The sequence below is a fragment of the Alligator mississippiensis genome, chromosome 9 (assembly GCF_030867095.1).
Source record: "Alligator mississippiensis isolate rAllMis1 chromosome 9, rAllMis1, whole genome shotgun sequence".
Classification (NCBI taxonomy): domain Eukaryota; kingdom Metazoa; phylum Chordata; order Crocodylia; family Alligatoridae; genus Alligator; species Alligator mississippiensis.
The window spans coordinates 57,827,662-57,846,610 of NC_081832.1; the positions used below are offsets into that span (position 1 = coordinate 57,827,662).

At 39.7% G+C, this 18,949-nt stretch overlaps 1 protein-coding gene across 1 annotated transcript in view; it reads right to left on the minus strand.

Annotated features, from left to right (window-relative positions):
- The window catches only part of GABRA6 (gamma-aminobutyric acid type A receptor subunit alpha6), a 30,276-nt gene extending 11,543 nt beyond the window's left edge, over window positions 1-18,733 (minus strand). The window contains exons 1-8 of the mRNA XM_006274650.3: window positions 18,696-18,733; window positions 18,403-18,521; window positions 17,856-17,923; window positions 16,293-16,513; window positions 16,110-16,192; window positions 15,418-15,561; window positions 14,885-15,037; window positions 8,645-8,892 (exon numbers count right to left, since the gene is read on the minus strand). Of these exons, the coding sequence (XP_006274712.1) occupies window positions 8,645-8,892; window positions 14,885-15,037; window positions 15,418-15,561; window positions 16,110-16,192; window positions 16,293-16,513; window positions 17,856-17,923; window positions 18,403-18,521; window positions 18,696-18,733 (1,074 nt within the window). The remainder of the gene's footprint in view (window positions 1-8,644; window positions 8,893-14,884; window positions 15,038-15,417; window positions 15,562-16,109; window positions 16,193-16,292; window positions 16,514-17,855; window positions 17,924-18,402; window positions 18,522-18,695) is intronic.
- Between the last annotated feature and the right edge of the window lie 216 nt (window positions 18,734-18,949).

An 18,949-nucleotide genomic window follows, 5' to 3' on the forward strand; every position in this document is an offset into this window, starting at 1 on the left:
GGCAGAGAGGTGCTGACCCAGTCCAGAGCAGTGGGGGAGGGGGGGGGGCCCAGCCCAGCATGAGGGAGAAATTGATCCTATCCATCCTGGTCCATCTCCCCCACACCTACCACCAAGGATGTCAGACAGATTGGGCAGGTGGGAATCTCCATGGAGATTGACCTGGGACCCCCACAGGCAGGTTATGTTTGGCTGGGCAGATGGGATGGGACTGTGGATGGGCAAAGAGCAGCATCCAGGAGCAGGATGGGTGAGCAAGCATGGGACCAAGATCTGAGGCACTCCCTGTGACAGGTCCAGGTCCATGGGCAGGGACATGTGGGGAGTGGATCGTGGCTCTGCCCAGGCCCCACACAATCCTGGCCCCAGCCCTGTCCACCTGGCCCACTCCTGGATGCTGCTCCCCACTTTTCCACATCCCCATCCCATCTGCCCGGCCAACCATGCACACAGTGGTCTCAGGCCAGTCTCCATGGAGACTTTGCCTGCTAACTCCATCCAGTGCCTTTGGCAGTGGGTGTGGGGAAGAAGGGCCGGGGTGCCCAAGCACTAAGGTTGGGTCCAGGAGCAGTGGTGATCCTGGCAGCAGCAGCCAGAAGGAGCCACTGCTGTGGGAGCTGCCAGGAAGCTGAGTCCAACTACCACGCTGCACCGCCCTGCCCCTGACCTGCTGTGTGCCCAAGGGTGGCAGGGCTGGCCACACGAAACGAAGACCCAAGCTGCTTCCTGTGTCTGGGCCAGGTGGGGTCAAGGAACCCACTGCAGGTGAGAGAGGCTCCCCTGGTGGGTCGTGTTTTGTCCATCCCTGCTATAGACCCTCATTCTTTGTTCTGTCAATACGTTATTTTGCTATCAGTGCAGCATGTGGTACGGCAGTAAAAAAAGGAGCATCTAATGGATGTGCCTAGACACCATCAAATTTTAAACTAACAAATGTATATTTGTTCTTATTTCTGTCTCTTATTCACTAAACATTATATAACTTTTCTGTCAGTGCAGTTCAGTAAAAAGAAATCAATGGCAATATACTCTAAACTTTCAAACAGAAAAAAATATATTTTTGCTCATTTCCTTTGAAATTTATTAGGTTAAGGGTATGGAATTCTGCTTTCATCATATTGAATTACAAAAGTAATGCCAAGGGTCAATATAACTGGACAATACAGAACATTAAACAACACAATTCTATCTCCTATTCTTTTTCTGTTTTCATGGTTTTGGCACACTAATAGATGTGTAGAGTTCATACAGGTATTATGTAAAATAAATGAAATCACAGGTTTCTGGCTAGAGCCATAAAAGACTTAACTAAGGCTTTGAAGTCCCATCTAACTTCCAGTTTAGGTACAAGTTCAAAATTATGGTCCTCAAAACTCCTGTTTCTACTGAGGACCAGTCAAAAACCCTGAATATGCTTAAAGTTTCTAGGTACCTCTATTTTCACCAGTAAAGTCCTTTGAACACCTAAAGATCTGTTTCTGAGTAAGCAAGAACATGCATAACTGTCTAACATACTACATATCTAAGAAATCATTTCTCAATTACTGTTCAAAGTAAATATGTGCATCTGCATACATTCAGTGGAATATAGAAACAAAGGTCTTTGCATTGGTTGAGAGAGTCTTGTTTATTTTTTCTCTTGTTCCCCCCCGATAATATATATATAATGAGAAGTGCAACAGGTTCAAGAAAGGAACTAGTATCCCCATCCCTCATACTGTATAGTCTAGTGCTAATAACATTCCTCCAGAAGGTAGGAAATATAAGTTTCCTACAGAACAGTGGTTCTCCACTTCTTTAGACTCGAGGCACCCCTTGGAGGTCTTCACTCAATTTAACTATAGAAAAATAATAGGGCAATTCTTCAGTTCCAAAGAACTCAGAAAGGTCCCACCAGGTCAGAGTGATTTTAACACTAGGAATTCCTATTTGAAAAATCTGGGTTTATCTTGTGAATCCTATTTGCTAACAATGCTCAACCATTTCACCCTGGTTGAGAATCACCATTGACACAGAAGATGCATGTGAACTCTATCTGCCCTAACTGATGCTGTAACCTTCTCTTCCAGTGTTTTGTGAATAGGGACTGGCACAGGTGTTTCACTGTGGGAGAAAGGTTCAGAGGTGAGCCACAAGTGGAAGGAGATGCCTTGATATCAGAGAGTGGTGGGATTAAGATATATCCCTCTCCTAAAAGATTACTTAGAAAATGATTTGGTACCAGTTTGAGGGTTGTCCATGCTGGCTTTCAAAATGTAGTATAGAGAGCTTAAGTATCTACTTCAGCTGTGTAGGGTCTACTGAAGTGGTAAAATGCCTAAAAGTCTGGCGCTGCGATCAGCATTCTCAGACTGGCCCACATATATTAAACTTCATTCCGGATTTGTGTTTTTCCTACAGCTATTGACTCCATCATGAACATCTAAACAGTATAAGACATTTGCAAAATTGGACCCCCAACTGTTAAAACTAGAATTAAAAATTACAAGAAAAACACTGAAATCAGGTCTTGGCTGGGAAATATTGGTAACAACCATGTACTTCTATGATGTAACAGAGCAAAATACATAGATAGTGTACAGGTCTTTACAAAATATTTATGTTATTATTTAAAGCCAAATTTTGCTCTTAGATATACACTGATAATCAATGTCAAATAACTTCATAAATGTAAACAGGAATTTACAGGAAAGCAGTGGGCCTATGATCATAATCTAGCCATTACATTTACTTTGTGCAATTGTTGCAGCCATTATTAAAAGAGAAATAAAAATCATTCTTTGGACTCTGCAATTACAGTTGTTTGTTCCATTTTAATATGTGCTGCTGTGACTACAAAATGCAGTAGTGATATTGCACTGTAACACTGTAAAAAATCCTAAATGCTGCAGAAGAATAAAATTCTTGGGTATCCTAAAAAATAATTTAAAATATTTTTATATGATTTAAACTCTTTCTGATCTCTTTTTGCCCTCCCTCTTAGCTACATGTCTGCGAGACATATAACAGGCAGAGCCAAATGATAATCAGCTATGTGCTCCTGCAGGAGGAACAAAAACTCAATATAATTGAAAGGTGTTTTATTGGTCTACTTGCTAATTTGAAGTTGTATAAGGAGGGCGAGGGGAAGGAGGGTAAGCCCCTACCTTATTTGATTAAAGACACTGTGTTTTCAGTTAAGGGGTGTAGATATGTTGATGTTCCTAAGATGATTTTACAAAGCGTCATTGACAATCTAAAAGGAAGCACTCTGCTTTCAGCTACACAAGGATGCTCGTTAAAGGCACTGGTGTAATTTTAGGGAAACAGGGAACTGCAGGGACGCAAATCCTTTATACTGGAATGACATCCAGCTGTAGTACAGTTGGGGGGAGCTGCTAAAAGACAGAATGAGAATCCCTTGCTGTCTAAGCTGTATTGTTTTGTGCCTTAGGGGAAAGAGATACTTGAAAAGGGGGTGGGGGGAACAAGCAAGCAAGCAAGCAAACAAACAAACAATTTTCAACAAAAACATCTCATTGGTGTGCAATGTTTTTCATCAAGACGCTTGACAAGCCATGCTGGGAAATAACACCAATTAATCTCTCTTTCTCCCTTATTGCAAAAGCTCTATAAAACTCTTCGTAAACTAAAGTAGACCACTCTCCACTTGGAAAATGGACCCCAGCTCTTGGACAAAGTACATTTAAGTCAGAGAGGCTGACAGGGCCAGGGATCTACCCACGCAAAACTTTCAGGATTTTGGAGCCTTTCCACTACAGATGATTGTAAAGATGAAACAATGTGATTCACATGTAAAATGTGCATTTTAATTGCAATAAGCATCTAATGGCCAAGCTGCTTTCCTGTGCTATAGGTTTCGAATCTGGTTTTGATGGCCTAAAACAAATGCGATTATGGTGGCCAAAAAATAATAGAACCCCCCCCCCCCCTTATTTATTTAAGGCACAGATGAGTTCCCAGGTTGTTGCTGTCATGTTTTGGAGTGGAGCACCCACAGTTTTGTACTTCACACAGGGATCGCTTGCAGTTGACAGAATCAATGTGCCAAAGCATTTTCAGTTAACTGCGGTAGATAAAAGTGCTTCCTTTGAAACCAATGTAGTCCCTCTAGGTTTACACTAATTAACTTGAGGTTACAATTCAGCCCATTGTATATCTTATGGAAACCAAAGGAGTCTCAGGATTTCAGTGGAGTTGTTCGCACTGTAGCAGTGCAGAATTCCTTCTTCATTTTTGAGATTAAATAGTTTTGTTTGGGGATTATATTAGAACAGGGGCGGACAATTATTTTGGGCAGAGAGCCACTTACTGAGTTTTGGCAAGCCACTGAGGGCTGCATAACAGGCAGCCCAGGACAGATAAATATTAATTTTCTAAATGTTTAGGGGCCCCGTGGGCTGGATAGAATGGACTGGTGGGCCACATCCAGCCCCCGGGCCGCTTTTTACCCACCCCTGTGTTAGAAACTCTGAACAAAATAATTTGACTAAGAATGAATTTGAACAAAATTAACGAAGGGTGAGAGAAACTTCTGAATGATTTTTGCAGTAGACTTAATTAGATTTAGAATTTTGGAAAACTGAATATATTCCTCATCTTGATGGGTTTAAAAGTATATGCAAGCAACTAAAGCTTTTAATTGGATTTTTGAAATTTTCATCTATGCCAGTTCTTATCACTGAATTTGTTTCACTACAAATGAATTTTGGGTGAAATGTCATGTTGCTATACTACCCATGGAAGCATTAATGTCACAGTCAGATATAGGCAACCTTCTGTAACGTTCACTCAGGAGCATGGTGATTGGCACCATAAAAACAGAAGACAAAGAGCATTCCTATTTCCACACAAACCCTAAAATCCTAATAGTCAGCACAAAAAATCATGGTGGAAAAAAAAGGTTTTCTTCTCCATGAGAAGTACAGAATAGAAAAACACAAAAGCAGAGCCAAGGGCACAGGAGAAAGTGGGGGAAAATAATTAGGGGATTTTTTTAAACAAAGAGAGAACTTTACTAAGAACGATAGTGAGAGAGATTTTTTTTTCCTGTAAAATATGTTCATGGATAATTCTGTCAGACCCAGTTAAAAAAGACAGACAGAGGAAGAGTTAAAGAAGATATAAAGCTCTAAGAAATTATTACTTATGGATATAGAACAAGAAGAAATGTGCCTTAAAGCAAACAGAAAGAAATAAAAAGAAATGTTAGAAAATGTAATGAGAAGACTTAGAAACAGATGAAGAATAAGGATCTAAAGAAACTGGGAAATAAAAGAAGGGAGAGAGTCCCAGGAACAGCCAAAAAGCAAAAAACAAAAAACCCAAAAAATCGAAAAAAGGAAAGCTTTCAAAAGACAAGCTCTCAAAACTACAACAGGAAAATAGAAGAGTGCTATAGACTATATATCTGCTGCAAACCAGGTGTGATTTCAGCACATACAAACAAACCAGAGCTAGCTTTAAATTAGTTAGCTCATGTAATAATAGCAAAGCCTCAACAGCACAGAACCCGACACAAATTGCAAAATCCATCTCAATAGTCAAATGACTGAACATTGTGTTCTTGATACGCTGCTACTGGTACCTGAGCTAACTAGTTTAAACTGTGCTCAGGCTCATCTATATGAGCTGCAGTCACACATTGAGCTGCAGTGTGAAAATATCTATAGTGACAGAATAAAAAGCACACAGCCCTCACCCTCCTTTTCCAGAAATCTGTTCCTTAAAGACTTTCTAGAATCTACTAAGTTTTTTTGCAACAGGATTACTCTCTAACAGAATATTTTCCCCAGCATGCCTTTCTAGAGTTTGACCTTTAAATCTGGCAGTCAAGCAGCTGCAGTTGTCTGGAAGCTGCAGTTTCTTCTTCAAAGTGGTGAGTACTCAATGGGTTATTCTGGGTTTTTCCTTACTTATTCCTAAGGGGAATGGCTTAGTCTCAGAAATGATGGCCTAATGCTTTTCGTTAAAACCAGAGAACACTGATGTGAAATATGGCCTCTGCTAGAAGGGAAGTTTAACATACTTTTTTGATGCTCATGTAAGGTTTACTTTAGAAACCAGGGGATTTGGTTTGCAGTTTATATTATTTTTCTGGTTGGTTTTGTTCATTTTCTAGGTCTAGGTGTTTATTACTGGTAGATGGGTTTCTTAAGGACAGAGCTGTAGAGTGTGCTCCTGTAGATGTTTTGGTAGTCAGCTGCTGGTTACTGTTGCTAATCCACTACAGAAGGGAACATTATTTATCCTACTTAGTTTTATGCTGGCTTGTGGTTGAAGCCCTTGAGAGAGCAACTTGACAAACTTGGTTTCAAACTTTTGTTTGCTGTAGTGATTCCTTCAAGGGAAAACTTCACCTGTATTTAACTCTGGCTGCACAACTCCTCAAGAGCTATGGGAGCAACCACGCTGACCCAAATAAAGTCCTAGCAAATTGAAAGAGCCATAGGGAACTACCTTCCGTAACTGGCTTCTTTGGCCATTTACTGTGGCAGAAGCACTTGATACACAATGTGCTTTTGGAGATCAAACCCTATGAGCATTTGTTGGTGCTGTCACCCAGTCAAAAGTTTAAATTGAATGATCAGGAGCTATATAGCTATATTTCTCTGAAGTTGGGACCTCCCCCTCCCCAGTAATGCAGGCTAGCTCTTGACAGTAGATGTAACTTTGAGAAAGCTCTGTAGTTCTTCATCCACACTTGACTCAATACACGTGAACTGGCACTGAGAGAGAGGAGAATTAGGCCTGTCATACTAGACTGTAAAGCTTCTGAATACACTTTCTGCGAAACAAGGAAGGAAATGAGAAAAATCATGTAGCTTGCTGGATTTTAATATTTGATTGAACAATTGCATCTAGTTTAATGTTCTCTTACCCAGCATTTTTTTAAGTGGCTTAGAAAGCCAATAGGAATGTAAATCATCAAGACTTCCCACCAAGCCTTCTTGTGCCATTTTGTACTACATGGGCGCCGCTGTATATTAAGAATGACCCGGTCTTGAGATTTACAGCGTTATACAATCCCTTGTCTGTAGGGTCTATAAGACCCCCCTCCAGGCAAATTATGATGTTTCAGTCATAATAGCCAAGTCCTTCTCAAATGTCATGACATTTGGAAAGAAATGACTTTCTTAGTATTAGCTTAACATTTACAAATCTATTCTGTTTTTTATTCTTGAAGCTTATATTATTAAGGATTCCTTAGACTAATAAAAATGTTTTATATAGACATCTAGATGTACTTTGTTCAAATTTACTTACATTTTTTTTAAAGTTCAGCTGACCTTTCCATTAGTCACTTCAGAATTACTGTTAAATTAAAGCAAAAGCTAGCGCACACACTTCACTTTTCTCAAAGCTTGCTTTTCTTTTGTGTCTCATTTTATGCAATCTTGTTAGAAAAGCTGTAAGTTTCTGAGTTGTGATGCATAACAGAGTTATTTTGTTTCACAACTTGTATGAAAGTTTAACTTCATGTTTAAGGCTTAGCTGGGGTTCATTTGTATGTTTATTTTCTCTTCATTTGTATTCCCAAAATATCATGGATTATTATTTAACAACACAGTAAAAACAATAGCTTCACTGAAATATGCTTTGGCTCATAAACATAAATCTCCTGTTGGAGACAAGGATAAGTTTGTTGCTCTTCAATCTTGGAGTAGCAACAGGCATTATTAGTAAACTTAGCTGTTTATTTGCTTAATTGTTTGGAGTATATTTAACCTTTTTAGTCTAAACTGTTGTTAAACACAGTAATACAGAGTTACTGTAGGTGGGTACTTGAAGAGTTGAAATGGGGTGAAGGATAGTCTTGTTGGTAAGGCACTAGACTGAGATTCAAAAGATTTGGGTTCCGTTCACAGTTTAGCTACCAGTTTTTCTGGGTAAGCTTGCAAAGTTTATTAGTCTTTCAGTTGCTCATCTAAAAGTAGAAATGCTAATGATCTTGGTTTATAACAGAGGAGTGCTGAGTGGGCAAATTATTTCAAATATGGGATCATTAACAAGCCTGGGATGTAATGAAAATATTTAAAAATCAGTTTTTTTAATGAGAAGAAAAAGCATCTCTGCCCCTTGTTGAATCCCTTTCTTAAAACTCTAGTTCTATTGCTCCTTCCCCATGCTCTCACCAACACCGTTTTTATGGAAGTAACAGATGCCAAGTTTACTTAAAGTTTAATTCTTCTTCCTCTAGATGACCCACTTCTCTTATGCTCCTGTAATCATCTGTCCAATACCTGCTCTCATTCTTTTGAATGGTGCCCTACCAATTCTCACTATGATTAGGTCCACATTTATTATTGCCTCAGCACATTTATTATTGCCTCAGCATAGTACCTATAAAATTGCTCAGAGCGAGAATTTATGGTTAACAGTCTAATGTTTCCTTTTATATTTTATGAAATTCAAATCTGAATGACCGAAGAATAATATCTCAATTTAAACCCAACAACAACAAATTAACTGATTTCACTTTCTGCAGGTAGTACACTAACTTCCTTGATTTTTGAGTTGATGTGACTTGATTATATAACCTTTCCAGACTAAGATCACTTTAATATTGTTCAATTGTTTTGCATTCACTACTTTGTCTGTCTCTTCCTGTATGATGCTTATTATCAGAAAAGTGAGCAATTACCAAGACAATCTCGTCCTCTGCCGGTACAGTTGCTGCTGCTAGTGTTGCTGCCCTGGCTGCCTTCCTAAGTGCTCGCTGAGTCTGAAGATTGGTAAAGTAGTTGACAGCTGCAAACTCGATAAGTGCAGAGAAGACAAAGGCAAAGCACACAGCTATGAACCAATCCATGGCAGTAGCATAAGATACCTTGGGCAAAGAATGGCGGGCACTGATGCTTAAAGTGGTCATTGTTAGGACTGTAGTTATCCCTTTAAAATAACAAAAACAAAATAAAGAAATTAGAAATTGCTTACCTGTATTGCTTTAAAATCCATATAAATACAAGGTTTAAACTTCCTATTGTTTCACTACCACCCTTCCAACCTGCTAACTTTATAAAATTGCTAAATACTCCTTACGCTTAAAACCATTCTTTATAAATCTAACAGTTCTGAATAAACTGCCCTAATTTGCAGCATGGTTTTTTCACAAAAGTTGGAGAGATTAAAACTGAAGACACTCATCTATTGAACAGTGATACTTTCTTGGTAATGTTGAAAAACAGGCATATAATATTCGGTCTAAGGATTCAAAAACACCTACTTTTACCTAAGACTTTATAAGTGTCGTCTATAACAAAAGTCTATGTTTACATGCTGTAAATATCATTTTATTATCCTTTCTTTTTGTCTTGGGTTTACCTCAGTAGGACAAAACTGGTCATTACAGAAATTTTAGTGAAATCCATGGGAATTTTGCATGGAAGTCAGTACTAGTGGCCTGAAAATCTTCAACTAAAAACAGGAAGAGCCTGAGGGATGGCCCCAGACACAGAATTTTTAATTTTGTAGGAAAGTGGGGCTTTTTTTAAGTGTTTGTAAAATGGATTAATTACATATTCTATGTGATTAAGTGCCCCACATCCCACCCATGCCAAAGAGGTAAAGATGGAAAAGACCCCCATAGCCTTTAAAGACTACATCTATTCTAACAGGACATGTGGGTCAGGAACTTTTCACCTCTTTTTTTACTGAACATATACCTCCTAAGCTTTTTTTTTCATTTTCATTTTATCTGAGGTGAATGTATAGTACTGCTGGTATGCATTCTCTACAGATGCAGAGCGCAGTGTCACTGCATACTAATGTTAACATCTCGCTGAACCATCAGGACAGTATGACTTGATTATTTTAAGGATTTCTTTGCAGCTGTCACATGATGTGGCTTGCCAGCTGTCTGAAGATAAGCGTTGCTATTCCAATATCATCATCTAACGTGCTTTAATAAAAATGCAAATACAAGATGCCAGAAAATAATAGTACCTCCAGTTCCCCAAATCTTGCATATACTTTTGTACAATCAGGCTTATTTGTACTTGTTACATTTTAAGGCTAAACTTCCCTGCTGAAGTTTTTGAGATTATGAGATTAGAACAAGGCCATGTGCTATTTAGTAATAAAAAGATGTATTCAGTATCTGAATAAAAGCATACCATGACTAGAATTTAAACTTGGGAATCTTCAGGATCCCCATTGGGAAGGAATGAATTACGATTGTAAGAAAATTCATTATTCTATATTTTGGATTGCTGAAACCTTTCTTATCTAACAAAATGCTAAAATATAGTTGAGGAAAAGTGTAATCAATGCCTGCTTATCTTTGCCTTTAAGTTTGAATTACTTTTCGGTAATTTTTAGAGATGTCAGTTAACATTCCTGTTTAAAGTGAATTGTCCTCTATTAACTGCACTGTAAAAATCTTCCCATACTTAAGTTTTGGCAGTGTTGGAGTGATGTTGTAGCCAAGATAGTCCAGGAAATATTTTTTTTTTCTGGATGATGTCATATTAAAAAAATGCATCCTGACCTGAAGAATGTACTACATTCCAAAGCTTGTCCAAGTCTATCCTGCCCACGCAATTGATACAATTAAAAACATCACCCACAAAAACCCTTGCTTCCTATATCTAAGATTTTAATAAATATACTGGATCAACAGTAAATCCTGGTTCTCAATGGGTTATGCAAGCAAGGAAACAATCTTAGCATATCTATTGCTGCATCTGTTGCCTAAATATTCAAAAGAGAGACTGCTTGGCAGGGTTCTGAGGCAAGACAGCGCATAAGTAAGAGCAAGAGTGAAACAACCTTGCATATGACCTTTAATGGAGCACATTTAGATTTAAGCCTCTTGGTCCATTCAAGTCTGAGGGTAACATAGATGGTGAAGGGCACATATAGGTAATCCACTAGTTGTTTGTTTTTTTTTTAGAATACCCATGTATAAACCCAAGGGAATACTACTTTCCCAGAGTCATTTCTATCTAATACTCTGTGGGTGCATCTATACGCGTGCTTTCTTGTGGATTTGGCTAATTAGCTCCACAGTAAAGTGTCACTGTCTACATGTGCGGCCCTATTAGGGCTCAGTAAATTAATGAACTCTGCTTTAGGATAGTACTGTCTTGGATGAGTACTATTCTACAATGGAGTCTAGTGCACTGAAACACATGTGTAGCCAGTGACTAGGGTTGGCTGGGGCACTAGGGTGCTGCAGTGCAGGGATTACCTGCTGGTTAGCCCTGCACTATAGACTCCTCATGCCCTAGCCAGTCCCTCCACAGCATGTTGAACTGGGGCAGAGCAGCCCCGGGATGGAAGGCTGACTCCCCAGGATGCTGTCAACCAGGGCTCCTCTGCCCTGGCTCACTGTGCTGGGGTTCTGGGTGCCCATGTAAACACTGTACCCAGGAGCAATAAACTTTGGCACAAACTGTGCTTGAGTTTACTGCTCTGCATTAATTCACAAGTAGATACTAGGGGTGTGCAGAGTGGGCCCTATTCGATTTGGATTCAGCCGGAATCAGGGACAGCAATTCGATTAGTTGATTTGGATCACTGTCCTTGATTAGACTCGTCCGAATCCAAAAATGATTTGCTGCTGATTCAGAGAATTAGCGATTCAGATGTAGACACAGCTTTAAAAGCTTTTTTTCTACATACCTTGAGGTATAAGGTGAGGCTCATGAATGCTGTGATGCTGGAGTACATGGAGCATCCCACAGGAGTGCGCGGGGCCGGCCTCCATATGCTCGGTGGTGAACCCAGAAGTGGACCAGAAGTACTTCCAGTCCACTTCCAGGTCTGCCGGGGAATGTGCAGGGGTGCCCCTGGTGCCCCTCTGGCTCAGCAATTGGCCACAGGGGGACCCTGGGTACTCCCCCCAGACCCAGGAGGCACCAGTCACTGAGCTGGGTGGGTGGATGTGGGGAGCTCCCCAGTGCATTCTCCAGCCAACACAGAAGTGGACCAGAAGTGCTTTTGGTCCACTTCCGGGTCTGCTACCAAGTGTGTTGGGGAGCCACCTGTGCTTCTGTGGGATACTCCATGCGCCCCAACATCACAGCACTCACTAGCCACTGCTACCTAGAGGTATGTAGAAAAAACATTTAAAGCTGTTTCTATGTCTGAATCCCTGAATTGATTCAGAGGGTTCCACTTTGATTCAGAGAGATTACATGGTCCTTAGTTTTGATTCAGATTTGGAGATTTAGCCACTGAATTGGGCTGAATCTCCGCCGAATCAAATTGGGGACCGAAGCTTCTCAGCCCTAGTAGATGCACTCTGGTTCACTTGCAATATCCTTAGGACCCTTGATTCAGTTCCATCATAGGCCCGTGGCATTTTCCATAACATGTAAAACACTGTAGAGTCTATGGAATTGTCTCTGAATAGAAGTATAGGGCCACACAGTCACTGAGAAAAATCCTCCTTACTCTCTTGAAACTCCCAAACTCCACTGAATTTATTAGATTGAGGCATCTGAATATGGGGCATGAGATGGACTTAGTCCTTTTCATAAAAGAGTTTAGGATTAGCATTATTCATTTTCAGCAAAACCAGAAAGAGTGCTGACTTTTAATAATTGGAACTCTTGGGGAGGTGATATCTTTTATTACAGCAACTAGATAGTTGCAAAAAAAATCTTTATTTGCAAGTTTTCGGGCACATGTGCCATTCCTCAGGCATAAGAGAGTGTAAAGATTTGTAAAATTTCTCCCAGGTGGAAATGAAAATTCATATTTCACAGGAAAGCCAAAGTAGTGTAATATCTCCAGGTTGGGAAAGTTCATTTTATGCAAAATAGGCTCAGATAAAAGTTAGAGAAGTCTATTTACCTTAGAGTTATCTGATGGCAAGCAGGACATTGAATTACACTTCTTTTTTGTTATGATGTTTCATATTTCACAGGAGGATAGGTGATGGAAGGCTCTCCTGGGTAAAGAATTTCTCTTGTGTTGAGACTGCTCTGTGAGCTTGCAAATTTGGCTCGAAACAGAAGGCTGCAGCAAGGGTGTCAGTTTTTCAAGTCTCAAGGTGTTGTATTTTGCTTCTTTCATGTAAAATTATGAAGTTTTCATTTCAAAACAGCTAATTTGTGGTATCTTCCATGTTTCAGAGATACAGGGTTTTTTTGCAACTATCTAGTTGGTCTAATAAAAGATATAATCTCCCCAAGAGTTATGATTACTTTTGCCTGCAAACCAACATGGCTCCAACCTGCATTTTTAGTGTTTCCCAAAGTATTTTACTTTGGGGGTTTTAAGGGGGAAGGTGGGGTGAGGTGGGGAGGTGAGAGGTCATAAAAAGCATCCAAAGAGGGGAGTTTTGTAAATATAAAAAATATATATTTAAAGCCAGACTTGCTGAATAGACCAAACAGGTTCAAAATACTGGGTAAATAATATTAATTTAACCAAACAGCATATTATGAATAACAGTTTGGAACCATTCCAATATGATGCCCTATATAAAATTCCATGATTATCCTTTTCATATTCATCTGAATGCTTTACAAGTAATTTCTAACCTTTCAAATATGGCATTTCATCTGGCAAGTGCTATCTATGTCTTATGATGACCAACTGCAGTCGGGATTGCAAGAATAAACAAGCACTAGTGCTTTGTATTCAGCACTTGTGAAGACTTGGTAAAAAGTGTCCAACAGCCCACTTCCACAAAGACATCCCTGAATACCTTTACACATCAGCATTTCTACTGAAATCAAGGTAGATGAGCATGTTGATCTCTTTCCTGAGGCTGGGTAACTAGAAATATATGCTTCTTTTTCTCTATTTGACTAATCATTTAAGCACAGCAAGCATATTTCTGCAGTCGTGATGCAAAAAGCATATTTCACAATGGGAATATGCTCTGTACAAAGACTACAGGACTAGCTCAAATAACATTACAGCACTTTACTTGGAGGTGATTAAGTGTGTCAGGCAGGGTGGATCGCACGAAAAAGTTATGAATTTATTTTTTTCTCAATTTTTCATTGCAATTTTTTCCCAAACTGTAGCTATTGGCATACTCCTGCCTAATTTAACAAATTGATCAGTGGGAGTTTTTACCTTTGATATTGGATGCAGCATGGATCCCAGCTCAGTAACAAAATAAAAAGAAGACTCTAACTGACTACAGTCAAAAATGTCAGAGTTGAGGCAAAATGTACAGTTTGAAGGTGCACCCTTAACCCAAGCCTCTGGAAAGAAAACAGTCCAGTGACATGAAATATAGGCAGAAATGAATACTAAGACCTGTTTTTGTCAGACCTTCTATATGATTTTTAATACAGTTTTTCTAAGTTAATGCTATAGATTATTTTTCTTTTTTTTTAACTTTTTTTTTTTTTTTAATCAAAATGTTGGTTTCAACAGAATACAAATCAAAGCAAACTTCTCTTACATCTGACTGATGGACCTTAACTTTGAAATTCTCCTTTCTTGTGTCTACAAATGTTAAACATGGGAAGCACAAAATAACAGTGAAGACTGGCCTTGCACATTTTCTGAGAATAAACTTTGGTCCTAGTGGGATTTTTTTGTTTTACATTATTTATTTGACTTCATTTAGTTTTGTTCCTTGGGACCTCTAAGCTTTCTCTTTTTCTACATAAAAATAATCTGGCAGCTCTACCATAAAGTGGATTCAACACAATAAATGAAGTTCATGCTTAAAATAAGATCTGATTGCCAGTCATGGTTCCTACTGGAACAGATCCTTTGCTGATCTAAAACACAACTAGACAGGGCTCCTGTTGTGATACCTGGAACACAGGAGTGAGTAAGAGTAGCCTTTTTCCCCTTACAGAAAGAAATAGGGCTGAAGTGTGTATTTGCCTAAAATAAACAACCAATGAAAGTGGCGGATGAATAGAACGTGATGCTGAGCTAGTGTAGAAATTTTAATTTGTCATACCAAAAACTGTTCTGGCTGGAACAGACTCCTTATTAATCCAGAAAGACACCTGAGAGAGAATGACTGTCATAATGCAGGGAGTATATATCTGTATCATGAAGTAGCCCATCTTCCTTTGCAAGTGGAAATAAACTGTCATTATTACGTATTCACCTGTTAGAAGATAAGTATCTCAGCATTATTTTTGACAACATATGAAAAAATATTACTGTAGTAAACCTCAGAAGGTCTTAAACTATAATATGCTGTCTTTTGAAGAAAGCAATAATTGGCTTCCTTCTATATGATAAAACTTAGCTGATCAATAAAAGCTGAACTGAATCAACAGAGAGAGAGAGAAAAGGGGTGTTGTCAGTATTGTTTTAATGTTGTTCTATGAAAAGCAATGTTCTTGAAAGTTACTTACACTTTGCATTTTTAAATACCATTTCTCTGCCTCTTTTAAAATACTATGTTTTCAGCAATTTTAGATTTGGGGCTAACAGAAGAAGAGTTTGTTGTATGTAAGCATTCTGCATGAGGCTACATCTTACCTGTGTTGGATTTCATTGTTTCACTAGACACTGTTTGTCCTATAAGATCATACTGGAGGAGACTAGAAGACTCTTGTGGTACTTCTACTGAATAAAGAGGTCCCTTTTTCCATGTGTAAATGATTTCACTTTTTGGATAGGCATCTGATTGATGGCGGAAAGAATGGATATTATTAATTGTTCAGTAACACCTAATGGCTATATTATAACTGTCCTGCTGCTCAAGTACACAAGGAGACCTGAGCCCTGTCCTAAAGGGCATCTAATCTAATTAAAGACCAAATACAAACAATAAGCGGAAGGGGATATATATGATGAGGATAACATCTTAGCAATTGCTTATGAATTTCAACCTTAGTCCTCATGACATGACCACGTTGATCACAACATCCTTTAGCATATTTCTGCCTTCAGGTTCCTTAAGTGAAGATGTGTAATGACAACAAGCTTTCTAGGCTACATGAAATGCATTCATGTAACATCTCATACAGACTTGAATCTATGAGAATAACAAACAATACTGTCTAAGGTATGCCATGAGAGCTGCCAGTATTGTACCCCATGCCTATGTACAGGTCAGTCACACAGCAGCCTATATAACTACAACCTTAATTTCATTTTTTTTTCAAAATGGTAACACGCCTAAAATACTTTTTTTAACCCAAATATAAATTTTAAAAGCCAAAACTTACAGCTCCCAAACTTCAGTGGACAAGCATGTCCATCCATAGGGAAGTTTACCAGTCGCATAGGACAATCGGCATTAATCGTCAGTCTAAAATATATTATAGTAAATCACATTAAAATTACCTGGTACTTGGTTACATGATTATCAGGTGAAAACAAGTTAAATAGGAAACAAAATAGGGACTTACCTCATTGTATAGAGAATAGTTCCATTCTGCATAATTCTGAAAAGTTTGTTAGGGGTAGTCATGTTATGAGCAATTGACTTTTTTCCATTTCTAAAAAAGGTGTCTGGTGTCCAAATCTTACTGACCATCAGATTGTTCAGTTTAAGAATTTCTGTTGGCCCACCAAATTTCAACCTCTCATCAATCCACGTCTGCCGAAAGAAAACATCCATTGTGTATTCCTGTAGGAAGATGAACCCATTATGAGTGAGGGTCAGCAATGGTGAGCTACTGTACATACAGTATCTCCATTGGGGGGGGGGGGAAGGGAGCAGGTGCTAAGAGACCTGCTAGCTACTTTGTATTTACCACTTAATTATTTAATCTTATTACCATTAAATAGTTAGGGGAAAAGCTGCTCTTTACAAAAATATCCTAGGTTCTTACTGTCCTAAGGAATAGTTGCAGATTCATCAGTGAATAGATAATTTGATGTGAATAAAAAGAATGTTCATTATGCTCTCACAAGACATTGATTGAAGTCAAATGACTGAGGTTCAAAGAAACACAAGTATCTAATTTTGTATGTTTTACAACTCTGCTAAAACAAGCCCATAGAGCTCACTTATTGAAGGCATCCTTTGGTTCAGTATATCTCATGGAGCTTACTGTGCATACCCAGAACAAAAATCTCACAGTGGACTAATGTCAGAAACATTCTAGGTAGCAAAATTACATGACATTTATTAAATGACTTCCTAATACTTCAAACTGATTTTTGCAAGGAGCTTTTTGGTAGTAATGACCAACACTTTCACAAAGGTTAGGCACCGTTACTCAGGAGTCCAGCTGGAGCTTCAAATGCTGAACTTGACACACCCAAGCTGGAAAATAGTCAGCTAATGTGTTCAAGTAACAAAACAGACACATAACCAGAAACTGAATACAGTTCCCAGAATGAAAAGATGCTTCATGATTATTTGGCAGTATGTTTTCTCAGATGATCTAAACCCTTGCTGTACATTTCTCCCTGCATTATGGCAAGTAAGCTTTTCAGGTCTACAGCTACCTGTGTTTGGATGGTGTCAAATATAGCATGGGATCTTTTGTTGAAAAAAAAGAACTGGGTGACTGCTTCAGTCTTTCTGAATCACTGCCCACATTGTTTTACTACAGAATGCCTATCAGTGCGCTGCCTAACACTCAGCCCCCCTCTAAATCACTGCATCTTTATATATATGCCTATTCCATCCACACGGAACATATCGCAAACCAACACAGAACTAACTTCTTCCACCTTCTTTGCAAAACCATTCAGGCTTTCTTAGTTGCACCTGTTCACATTACCTGTCTCTGGAGTGATTTAAGTTGTGACAAGAGCTTGAGGTATCCCCAAAGTCTTGCTGAGATTGGCAAGATTAAACCTAGTCAACTGGTAAGCTCAGTAAGCTCAGATAGCACCATAAAGCCCAGGGCAAGTGAGCACCCTGTGCTGGAGCTATTCCATGGCTTGTGGGCAGAGAAGGGGGCAGAAATTTGCATGTTCTTGATCTCCCAGTGGGAAGAAGTCTGGATAAGTCTTACCATCTCCACATCTGACACAGGACCAAAGCTGGTCACGTAGATGTCCGTTTTGACTTCTGTCACAACCCCTAGAAGATAACCAGAACAGTGATAAGACTGGGCAGGGGCAGATCCAGAAATGGGGGACATGTGTCCTGGCTTGTGGATTTTACAAGCTCACCCCTAGGCAGAGCCAGGCTTCAGAAGAGAAGCCTTCCTCTCCCACCCAGTGCATTACAAAGCAAACATGTTAAATCAAACAACTTAGATTGTCCACCGGGCAGTTTGTGCCAAATCAAGGGGGTAGAGGTGGTAGGGGCACCATTCCATGACTGGATGTATGTGTCCCCTGCAAATAGCCCCATTAAGGAGGTAGCAGAAGAGCCAGCAAGTCGCTGCATCGCCGCAGAGCTTCTGTGTGTTCAAATCTCCCTTGGGATAGGAGAAGCGAGACACCCAGACCTGGTTTCCCACACCCCACTGCTTCACAAATGCAGTGGTGTTAATATTAGGGAGGGGGCGGGAGAAGAGAGGAGAGCAGTAGCTAGGGCCATGGGTTTTCCTCTACCTCCAAACCCAGGTCGGAGCCTGTTGTCATAGCCATCCAAGAGCTTGTCCAGAATGCGGGTGATGTTTTCTGAGTACACGTTGCTGTCCTCACTGTAGCTCCCCAGCACCTCGTCTACACTGCAGACACAGGAGTAACTGACATCAACCCACAGGTCCTTTGCTTGTGGGTGACCTCACAAGTCACTACCCTGTGCATAGGAAGAGTACAGCGTGCACCATCTCCCTTCCTTGACCCAGGCATGCAGGGGACTAGTGTGGGGCTTATCTAGTCCCCTGGACAAGTTTACTCACCACAGAGTGATGCAGATCCAAGAGATTAGTAAATCCATACCTTGGTTCCAGCCTCTGAAATGTCCTAGTCACCTGGGGCAAGTTTCAAACCCATTTTCTGCCCCTCCCTCCCGCTCTTTCCCAGCAAGTCCAGCGTTTGATGATCTAAAAGGGCAGGTAGAGTGTTGTGGTTCTTCTTCTCCTCTGCTTCTCTTCCTCCCCCCTCCTCTTGTATGTGTGGGCGAGTGGAGTTGATTCCTCTACCGAGTTCTAGC